This window comes from Erpetoichthys calabaricus, chromosome 4 (assembly GCF_900747795.2).
Source record: "Erpetoichthys calabaricus chromosome 4, fErpCal1.3, whole genome shotgun sequence".
Lineage (NCBI taxonomy): Eukaryota > Metazoa > Chordata > Cladistia > Polypteriformes > Polypteridae > Erpetoichthys > Erpetoichthys calabaricus.
In genome coordinates, this window is record NC_041397.2 from 115,763,707 (window position 1) to 115,775,916 (window position 12,210).

Below are 12,210 nucleotides of genomic sequence, written 5' to 3' on the forward strand. Positions count from 1 at the left end.
CTCCGATATCATGTATTAATATACAGTTAGATCCATAAATATTTGGACAGAGACAACTTTTTTCTAATTTTGGTTCTGTACTTTACCACAATGAATTTTAAATGAAACAACTCAGATGCAGTTGAAGTGCAGACTTTCAGCTTTAATTCAGTGGGATGAACAAAACGATTGCATAAAAATGTGAGGCAACTAAAGCATTTTTTAACACTGCATCTGAGTTGTTTCATTTAAAATTCATTGTGGTAATGTACATAACCAAAATTAGAAAAAAGTTGTCTCTGTCCAAATATTTATGGACCTAAATGTACATACACTCCAAACTCCAACAGGGAGGATGTTGTGTAAAAGTAATAATGATTTGGGAGGAGGAGCAAGACATTGACTAAACAGAGTACTGCAAGAAAACTGGTTGTAGAGCAGTAGAGCAGCTAATTATTCTCACCCCACTGGTATCTCTCTATTTCTCTAACCCTGAGGTAATGGTATTGTACACAATTGATGATTTGAAGCAACTATGTGAACTTTTAGGACATCATACGGCTCTAGTTCTTACAGAGATTTAATACCAACTATTACATGCAAATATTTTGAAATTTATTCACAAACTTGGACATTGATGAGACAATGTCAACATCTTTCATAGCATTGGGGACTGAAATAATAATGATACATTTTCACTAGCAACTGGTCATTGCAATGATAAATCAGAAGGATACGGTCATAATAACACAACATGAGATGGTGGCACCCTCAATCAAACTAAAAATACAAAATGAAAGTGCTGAAATATAAGTAAAATGATGACAATAAGAATGAGAGGTATGGCCAAAAATTCATAACATGGTATAATTAAATATGTTCACATTATCAGTAGATAATGTAGTATAATGAATTTGCATATACTTTTCAGATTAAAACATATTTTTAAACAAATAAATGTATTAATGATTAAGTCTACACACAGGCATGTCTTTTACCCATTGAAAGGCTTTTTAAAGCTCTGCTTCTGAAATTTAACAACAAGTATTCACCTTACAATCTAGACCCAATAAAAGGGTAGCATCATTCTCACTCACTCACTTACCCAGTTACTCATGCTGCCACCAAGCAAACACAGGACAAGACACAGTTTCTTCCCATTCTCTCACCCTGCTTCAACCCACTGGCTTTAAACATACATATATTGTCAAACCCACTTAATTCTGGGGATGGCAGGAGTAGACTGGTTTCACGGACATTGGAGGCATACATCTAGTTGAACCACACATCACTTGGAGCAATAGTCTTAAAGGGGTAAGCTCACTTATTACATATAATTAACATGCAAGTCCCTACTCTAGAATGTCACCTTCAAGACACTAATACAATGGCATAAAATCATATTTACAGTTTTATTTTTCATGCACAGGTTTGAACTTTTGAGATACAAGCAAATTTACATTTAAAATTTTTCCACTAATCATCGGCAAATATTTCTTTTGATATCCATACCACAAGAAAATATTCATTTGGTATGCCAATTCAACCAGTATATCAACCACTCTTGGATAATAATAATTTATTATCACACCAAAATCAAAAGTAAATTGCCAATCACGTAAAAAATTGTATTCAGGATGTTTCACAACCTTGAAATCATACCTGTGGGAGTTTCAAGGCAAAAGAAGCTACACATATTAAAATATATAAAGAAATACTACTGTAAATAAATAATAACACCAAAAGCACAATGTAAAATACAAATGGGAAGACAAGTTTAGATTGTGCCAAGAACAAAAAGCATCTAAATAAATAAAAACATACTCAATAAGTTTTTTTCCCTGAAATTTAAAATAAGTTAAACAGAAGAAATAGAAGAAATACAGAGAAACTAATTTCTGTCATTTGATCTTCCGTTAGAGGCCAAAATGCTGCTAGTATCCATTGTCAGCCTACTCCTCTGTCCATACCAACATGGTGCTAAGAAGACTGACACATTTTGAGACCTTAATCCTTAACATGAAAACTACATGAAATGAAACAAAAACATATGTATTATACATATATAAACACACACACACACATATATACTGTACATATATAATGCTCAAAGCACAAAACAGATATGAAAAACAAACTAATAAAAATCAACACACATCTCCTACAGCTAGTAACCAACATGATATACTGTAAATAGTAGCAGTAGTAGTCGTAATAGTAGTAGTAGTACTAGTAGTGAGTATAGTAACACCAACTAGGACTTACACCCCTCAACAACATAATTCTAGTATTAAACAATCATAAATAAGGAAACTAAACTGTCTTTGTAAACAACAAAAAATATTCATCTCATTTAGTACATTGAGAGTAATAAAACTGAACTTAAAGACGTGAAAGGCATCTCTGTATAACAAGTGGTTATTAATATTACCGTCAATGGGGCAATCCTGATGATTTCATTCACAGTGAATATTAGATCATCCGCCCTCAGATCATCTTCCTTAAAATACCTCGTGACCATACATTTATCTGAGAATAGGGTAGTGTGGCTTTTGTTTTAGGCATCTCGTATACACAGTTCTATTCGTCTTACCTAGATATATTACAGGGCAGGAACAACAATCACAAGTAAACAAATCCAAATCATATTATGTGATATCATCTACTCTTAAATTCTGGTCCGTACTTGTAAAATTTTTATTTTTATACTGTATTGAGGATTTGTTCTGTCATGTGTATTGTATTGTATTTGACCCCCTTCTGTTTGACACCCAACCTACCTGGAAAGGGGTCTCTTTTTGAACTGCCTTTCCCAAGGTTTTTTCCATTTTTTCCCAACAAGGGTTTTTTTGGGAGTTTTTCCCTTGTCTTCTTAGAGAGTCAAGGCTGGGGGGCTGTCAAGAGGCAGGACCTGTTTAAGCCCATTGCAGCACTTCTTGTGTGATTTTGGGCTATACAAAAATTAATTGTATTGTATTGTAAACAACACCTTTTTGTGCCAGAATCCAATTTACGTTTTAACTTAAATAAGATGATATATGGTAACATTATCATCTTCTTGGGCATTTACACAGTAGGTACATCACATGCAGTGATAATGTTCCATTTAACATTCCCATTGGGATTAATAAAGTATCTATCTATCTATCTATCTAACATAAGAAACCCCTGAAATGGCCTTACCACAAGTTCATATATTACCTCAAAGCCTCTAAAGCTGTCCTTAAAAAGGATGGCAAATAAGGTTAGTTTCTTAAAAACTTATGAATGTTTGAGTATATTTTATTTTACCCCTTTGGCTTGACTGGAAAACATAAGGGTACCAATCAGGCTACAGTGTTTGAGGTTTGCTTTTAGTAAGGTCAAATGGGCCACCCTATGTTCATAAATATCTTTCTTATGCTTTTTTAAACCACTTTCCTGCTATACATTCTTTAAGAAAGCTCTCTAGCTTCAACCATAGCTTCCTGCTTTATAAAGGAAATTTCTGGGTACCTCACAAATTGAGAGACTAGCAAGTAATTGATAAGTACTCTGTGTGGAAACTGTACGTGTGGAGAAAAATATTTCTATCTCTTGGTTTTTAGTAAACTGCAAATGAAAGGTGAATCAGCTCATTGGCAAACATTTGAAGTGAGAACATTTTATATGCATAAGATTTATGTCTTGATATTTTTCTTCCATTGAATAGTTCAAAGGAAAGATTTTAACATTTTATAATCATGTGTAATTATGTAATTACAATCAGAAATTCACTATTAACTATAGTATGAAAACAAACAACATTCCAGAACATATTGATTAAAACTGAGTTGGGTCATAATACTGCCAGTAACTGAATATTCCTGCTCATACTGTGGAGAATGATGAGATACTTGAAATCCATTTTCACTACTAAAACTAATTAAAATGTATGGATTATGTCAATGGTTTCTCTGATTAGCTGTAACAAATTGGCATGTTTGCCTATATGGATATGTTTTCAACTTTAATCTCAATGAGATAAAAAGTGAATAATTTGCAATATTTCACAGAATCAAACTACAATTACTATTTATTACAAAATGTAATAATTGTAGAAAAATTGCAATATTATTGCATAGTGAATCAGGTATCAGGATATCAACATATCATGGGGTGCACTTGGTGATTCCTATCCTGGTGGTGAATACAGTACATAGTATATTTACAGCTTTAATTAATTTGTTAGTTTATTATTTAAACCATTCAGTTCATCAAATACCCATGAACAAGAGGTGACAATCAAAATTGAGCACAAGATAATAAATAGCCAAGTATAGCTAGGCACCTCACTAGTAGCCCAGATCCAAATTTTAGTCACCAGGCAACATAATATACTGCTCTTTGGGACGTGGGAAGGAAATCTGAGTACCCAGAGACAAAAATCACACAGATGCAATTAGAATGTGTAAACTGTAAGAATGCGTTAAATTCACACAGGCTGCGCCTTGGCTGGAATTTGGTGCTGGGAGACAACAAGGCTAACAACAGTCCTACATTTACATTATTAATCTCTTTTCAGGACCTGCTCTTCTAATTCAGGATAAACTATCTGGGATATAAACGCATACACAAACAGCAGTAACTGCATTGTATTGTCTCTACATTTTAGTTGCATTTAATTTTGAAATGTATGACTAAATTGTGAAAAGGTCTCATTTTTACTTGACTGACAAAGCAGGGTTAAAAATCTGAAATTATTTGGCTAACTTTTTAATCACCCCCCTCATATTCCCTAATGACAGCTTTTCCTAACCTACTCTCACCTTTTTTTCATTTCATATGCTCTGGCTTGGTTCTCACCCTCACATTCTAAATAGATTACCTGCTCTTTACTTTTCAGTTGCATACCTGATGAAGGCTATATAGCCGAAACATTGGGTCTTTAACCCTCTTTCCTTTCCAGCGTGGAAATAACCTTTAACCTTTTTTTCCCTTTGCAGTGGTTCGCTGATCAGTCCTACACTAACGTCACTGTTTTAGCAATAAGCACATTTAACCATTTCAGCAATTTTTCAGCCAGTTCTCTCTGCATATTTTTCTTTTAAATGAACTATAGCTTATAGCACTGCTAATTACTGTACTTATACAAAAGGTTTATAAAATTATAATCAACAATATTTAACCCTACTTATAAAATATGCCGTTCCAAACTAATAAAGTACTGTGAACTAGGTGGTGTAAAAGATGTCCACAGTCACCAACATCCCAATTAGCTGCCACTCCAAAACTGATAAGAATTAGGATAATCTGATTTTCTTTAACATTAAATTAAACTGTTAAAAACCTGGCATCATCTCTCTGTCAATCAGAAATTCTCCAATTTCAGTGAGACTGCATCGATAAAACACTCATAAACATTATGCATGAATAAATGGATATGCATGTACTATGTTTAAAACTGTATTGAAGCTGAAAGGGTTAGTCTGCTTGATAAACCTTGGTATATTTTGACAGGTGTGATCAAACCTTGCTCTGACTGTATGCTTCACTGAAAATGTCTTACTTTATACATCTTTACAGTTCCTAAGAAAGAGGAGAAAAAACTAAAGAGAACATATAGGATAAGACACAACTCTTATTTATGTATAGTTATATAAATTAACGGTGTCAATTACATTCTGATTACAAATTACCATGCATTTACAGTCAACTGTTACTTAGTTAACACTACCTAAAAAGGTTTAACATTTAAACATTAAGCATTTTTTTAAGAAACAAAACTTAAAAAGGAACAAAAAAAATCCTTCTTAGCCCTCTGTTTACACTCTAGACCTCTCAAGCTAGTGCCTTATCCACTAAAGCAAACCTTAGTCAGCAGTTCGAAAGGCTTCCCACATTTCAATGTTTCACCCCATGTCAGAGAAGCTGTACATCTGAGTGATGCTTAACATCTGATCAAACACGCTCTAAATCCTAACGGTGGACACTGCCAGGCACACTGGCAACCATCTACATAAATTAGAATAGGAAAAATAGAAATAAAAGAATACAAAAAATAGAAAACAAAGACTGCCATACTATAGACATAAATTGACATTCATATAGCAGTAGACAATATAAAAGTGCATTTTAAAACTGAATCAAAAGATTTTCAGATGTCCCTTCTAAAGATTGGTGTTAATAAACCCATCAACAAGAATTTTAAACAGGAACCAACTAACATAATGAATGTGTTTTAGAGATCTGAAGACTTTAATAAAGAAACAAGCTCAGGTGTAATTTGACAATCTCAAAAGCTACAAATTGGCAGAAATGCATTAAAACTTCCATGCACAGAATAGCCAAAAAGGCAGACATCAGTTGGCTGCTTTCCTTACATGATGGATTGTAAGCAATTGTGACTGTGTTTTGATGAATTAGAAATCTCATGAGTAACTACTTAAAATGTATTTCCAATTTCTTGTATATACCTCACTTTGTTTCCTTATTTACATATTTCATGTAAACAGGCAATGATCAACTAATTAAGATATTAATTGGGTGTTAATGAAATACTTCCTTATTGAGGCTTTTCCTTAAGTGTGTTCAGAGATAGCTTGCAGTGTGAAGTTGAGCTTTGCTGCAAAAACATATGAACATCTGTGTTGTTTCCCAGCATTGTAAATTCTAGAGCTGTATTCATCTTATTTCACTAAAGGTGAATGACTAGATTACGTAATTTTAGAGTGGATAATTTCTGATTTCCACCTGCTGGATTGAAAGCCGAAATGGAATATGATTTTGCACTCATGTCCTATCAAATAAATACCTTACAAAGAAACAAGTGAATGAACTTCAAAATGAAGACACAAGAGGCTATTTAGAGCTTTAATATAGCAAAAAACAGTACTTTAGAAAACATAGTTTTTAAATACCTTAGCTTTATATTTTACTTTATTTTTATGTTTTGTAACATTACATATATGATACACATGTACAAAAATGTGAAGGCTATATCAGACATGCAAATTAGGCTTAAAAAAAATACTCACTAGCATGATGGGAACACCCTCCCCCAAAAAAGCTTAACACTCAGTCTCAACTGCCAGCTTCTTATGAGTCTAAACAACTGAAAGTTATTCATTAATCAATCAACATGCTCAGCAAATAGAATGCTAGCCATTAAGGCACAAAACGTGTAGTCTTGAGTATTGAAAAATGAAAGAATTCAGGAACACTTTGCACTAAAAAAAGGGCTCATAATGACTAGTATTCATTTAATTGAGCATGCTATTACTAAATCAATGAATAACTTAAACAGATGGATTTGGCAAATACGACAAATGAATCCATCATTTAACAACCCAACTTTTTAAAGTCAACTGCAAGAATTTATTCAAAAGGAAAAACATATTACAAGACTGCTGAAATCTGCCCCCGAATTTGTCTAAGGATATGGAAATATAGTATATCCATCTTCAGAAGCAGCTTATGATGTTAGGTACTTTACAATTTTGTTTGCATTAAGATGCTCATATTTTATTATTTAAAAAATGTTAGCAAGAAAGGCTAATTTCTGGTTATACCACTAAAGTATCAAACATTGTATTTTCCTTCTATACTGTATTTGTTAAGTGGTTTTGAAACATACATTTATTAAATATGACTATCACTGAACATCTACTGTAGCATTTAAAGCACTTTACATAATGTGCAGTGATTACTAACCTTATGCTGATGTATGTCATTTTTTACATGTAGTGGGTAATGTACACAATTGACTCAAATAAGCTTCTTATACAGTTTGTTTAACTTACTATACTACTATAGTTGGAATATTAGGTATTTAAAATGATGATTATTTAGGTTCTGTGTTTAACACAAATTTCTACACAATGTTTAATATTTCATCCAATGCACATTAAATCATAAGGGTGTTGAATGCGTCATGGTTTTTCCTTTTCTTATGGCATTTTCTTGTACTGTTTATTTTCTGTCTGGTTTCTCTATGTGAACAGATGTGCTTCAACACTTTACTAGGATATTCAGTACTTGGTGCTTTTACGATTCTCAGGCAGGTCTCTTTGTGAAGCGTACTATTTAAAGCAGTATCCGGTGCCAAGTTCTATTATGCCCTGGTGATATATCGAATATTTGATATAGTTTTATAAAACATTCCATAATCTTTTTCAGTTCAAAGTACTTTATAGGAAACCAGTGTTGCAGCTTTGCCACGTGACGATTATCTTAAAATCACTTTAGACTGTCTTAATTCACAATGCCAGGTGAATACACACCGTCTATTTAGTGTGCGCTTTAATGCACTTTACTATCTAAAGGTAATGAAATATTACATATTTCTAGCAACTGTCTTGTTTGTTCCAGCGTGTTATAATCAATCCGTGATGCCGCTGTTTTTCACATCACTTTGCACGTGCACACGTACTTATTGTGACAGTGATGCGTGCTTCCACTTTACTCTGCTATCCACATCTACCATTTGCACCACGTTCTAATTTACCGTACTGCATTTATTTGACTAAATTAAGACAACAGAATACGTGCACCAATATATCTTCGAGGAAAAACTTTTTTGACAGACACCCATGCCGAGTGCACACCTCGATCTCTCCGTGTTTTTTCTTGCTCGGAATAAAAAGAAGTCTGCAGGACTGATGTAAAATGCACAGCGAAGCGAAGATGGGTAGACAACCCGGCAGGCGCACGGTCTCGCTTCGATGCGGGTACGCGCAGCGCCCAAGTCGCCAGACTTGGGGCTACCGATCTTCTTCGCGATGGACGGACACCTGCTGCAGCTCGCTCTGGGTATCTCTGCAAACATCTGTAGCTTCCACTTGGGATTTATTACGCTGTCGGTGATGCTAACGCGAATGCACTAAATTCCATGACTAAGCTTGCAGAGAAAATAATTTGAATAAAAAACAAATGCTGCTAGACGAACTCACCTTCTGAGTTGTTCCCTCATTGCTGCTGAAAGGACGACTAATCCCTATAACACCTAGATGGTTCCAAAGATGGGAAAAGGACAACGGAAAGGAGACGAAGTGTACAGGAGCTGAAGCGCACAGCCGCCACCACTGGAGTGGTGAACCGCACTGAGGTGGAACTACTGCGAGGGCGCGCGTACGCGCGCTCACGCCCTTTTCTCTTTCCTCTCTCTCTCTGTCTCTCTCTCTCCCGTTTTTCCCTGAGCGCAGCGGTGGCGAGCACTGGCAGATGTGGTAATACAAGGAGACCTCTTCAAACCCCACCCGCAATCACAGGCGCGCGCTCGCTCGCTCGCTCTTGAACTGCACGAATTCGCGCGTAGCCGGTGTCGAGGAGTATGATGTTCACGTACCGAATCAGTGTTTAATGGAAGACAAAAATCTGACTTGAGTGTCACATTTTTATATACGTTGGAAGCCAGATACAGCGAACTATAGCAACTGCACAAAATGTAAAACAAGAAAACTCAAGACTCGACGTTCTTTCGACTGACCCTTGATATCGCCACCTATAGAACAAAGCTCATCGCCGAGTATCAGCCTGTGCATATTCGTTTGCCTTCAGAAGTCTTAATCTGTAAAACAAAAAAAGAACTAAAATTCGTCAATGAATGTTTGCATACAGCTGGATTTCAAAAGGTCGCAAGGGGTTGACTTGTGGCGATAATGACACGTGCCTTACAATATCGGACCATAAGACACGCTGCGCTTAAACATTCAAACGAACACGTAAATACAATAATGTAACATTTAACACTCGCCGTGCTTTACTCAAACTTCCTGGAGGTGTTGGGCGTGCACGGGAGCCTGGCGCATGCGTCAGTGAAGTCTCCATTCTCCGCCCCCAATGTAAACTGCTTGGAAGTTCATCGCAGAAGTAGCGCACCTCTTGTGTACGGGCTTACATGGCAAGGTGAGAAGCATTGCCAGCTGCTTTATAACCACCCCCACTCGCTCACCTCCGCCTCCTTCTCCTCTTGAAGGGCTTTTTACAAAGTGTACGTGATTAACTGTCACAGAGCTTGCGGAAACCGCATTCGATATGCACGCCACTGTTTAAAGCCAATTTACAACAGGCACATCTGCACCCCGCGGCGCAAACATTATGGATTCTAAATTGCTGCAGAAGGCTTCTACATGATGACCGTCTCGTAGACTGACTGGTGGTCGTCCGTGCTTTGAAATCTGCTCCTTGAAATGCTTTATGGTTATCACCATGAGATTCGCAATGCTAAATGCGGGCTAATGATGGACTGATGAACGATCGCCCACTGTACTGTGCGTTTGCAACACTTTTTTTACATTGTTTTTATTTGTTCCTCCACTTTTTAAAGTTTAGACAGGCGGCTTCCGGGATTTAAGGTTAACTGGGAATTGTGATAGGCATAGAGTATGGGCCGAGGTCTTTTATTTATTCCCAAATATGAACTCTCTAGAGATAATGATCTAAAGCATAAGCCTACTGGGTTTTGTTTCTTTTTCCTCTCCTGTAATTAATATTAATGTAAGACCTAATTTAATTTATAATTAAAATGAACATAAGATAGCCTATTCAGTTAGAAAAAGTTCATCTTATAATCTGAGGAGAACATTTTTGTTTTTGTTAAAACCCTGATCATCAATATTGATGTGTACACCATTGTAAATAAGTACACTACAGATGAAAAAAAATATGTTGCCTGTACTTTTTATCTAATTCTCATTGGTATAGTACAGGGGTCAGTTCATTCATTTTACAATCCCATTTAATGAATTTGAGGTAGTCAAACCCTATGCCAGCTGCCCTGGGTGCAAGAGAGGTGCCAGCCAATTGCTGGGCACATTCACACAAGGCCAGTTCATAGCTGTCTGTTAATCTAAGATTGATGTTTTAAGGATATGGGAGGAAATTCAAACAAGAAAAATACAAGCAGACATGGGAGAAAACACAGACTCTATTGTGAGTTGAATCCATGGTTCTGGCACTCAGAAAACACTACTAACAACTGGTCTACCCTGATTAATCAAAAATGATCAATTCATTAATAGAACTTGTTGTTTAATTAGATAGTTTGTTCCAACTCTTCATCAGCAATCTCACAGGTTAACAATATTGTGGGGTTTACTTCTCAATGAACTTCAAAAAGAACATTAAACAGTCTTTTTTAAGTGTAAAGGGGTTTAAGTAGTCTAGGGTGACTGTTACAGTGTATATTTTTGTTTTAGATCAGTCATATCTAAGCCATGGCTGGATTAATTTTTTTCTTAAATAGCACCCAATTACAAGTGAAATACAAAATAAAAAAGTAGCCAACATTAAGACAGTAGACGTGGTACCATCTGCATCTACTGTACATTTATTCACTATAAAGGAAAAAAAAAAATCAGAATAAAAAAAGTTAAGGGGTTCTAAGTCACACTGGCCTAAAACATTTTGTTGATTTTCTCATAATCCTGCTGCTTCTGTAGTCCTGCTAGAGGAAAGTAAGAGACTCATAGTCTGGTGCTGCAGTGGAAGCAGGAGGATCATCTAAATTTCATTTCAGCTTGAAATTAGTATATGTATATATGTATATATATATATATATATATATATATATATATGTATATATATATATATATATATATGTATATATATATATACAGTATATATATATATATATATATATATATATATATATATAGTGAAAGATAGAGGCACTGTCGACCCCTTCAACCCTCAGATCAGACACCAGATAAAAGTCCAATATGACTTTATTTTATAATAATTATGTGCACCAAGCACACTCCACTCCACTATACTCATAAATAACACAATAATAAATCAATAATCAATCAATCCTCCACTTCCAGACGCGTTGCCACCCTTCCACCCAGCTCAGCTCAACGTCTGGGATTTCCCACAATCCTTTTATAGTCCTTGACCTGGAAGTGGTTCTGTCCCTCAGTCCATGTGACTTTCTATCACTTCCGGGTCAGGTAAAAACTTCTCCTTTTCTTCAGCCCGGAAGTATATCATTTCTTCCGTTCCCGTGACTTGGAAATACTTCCGGGCTATATGGAAAGCATAAATACCTGGGCCTCCCTACAGCGACTCCTGGTGGCCCCCATGGTATCCAGCAGGGCTGTGCATTAAAACTCCAAGGTCCATGAGGCCCTGCTGGAATTCGGGGCACCTCCATGTTGCAGGGAGGGCTCCATCTGGCGGCCTGGGGGTATTGGCCGGACTGTATGGCTGGCAATCCCTCACAATATATATATATATTGTCGCAGGAGGCTGGGGGACAGACCTGGCCGGGAC

General features: G+C 36.0%; 1 protein-coding gene across 17 annotated transcripts in view; it reads right to left on the reverse strand.

Annotated features, from left to right (window-relative positions):
• dmd (dystrophin) overlaps nt 1-12,210 on the reverse strand; it is a 2,688,357-nt gene that overhangs the window by 210,129 nt on the left and 2,466,018 nt on the right. Inside the window, exon 1 of one of the 17 annotated variants that reach the window (XM_028799718.2) lies at nt 8,889-9,049. The exons of the other annotated variants lie outside the window; for them this stretch is intronic. Within the exon in view, the coding sequence (XP_028655551.1) occupies nt 8,889-8,908 (20 nt within the window). The 5' untranslated portion in view covers nt 8,909-9,049. Of the gene's footprint in view, nt 1-8,888; nt 9,050-12,210 lie in introns of those variants that run through there. 17 annotated transcript variants of the gene reach the window in all.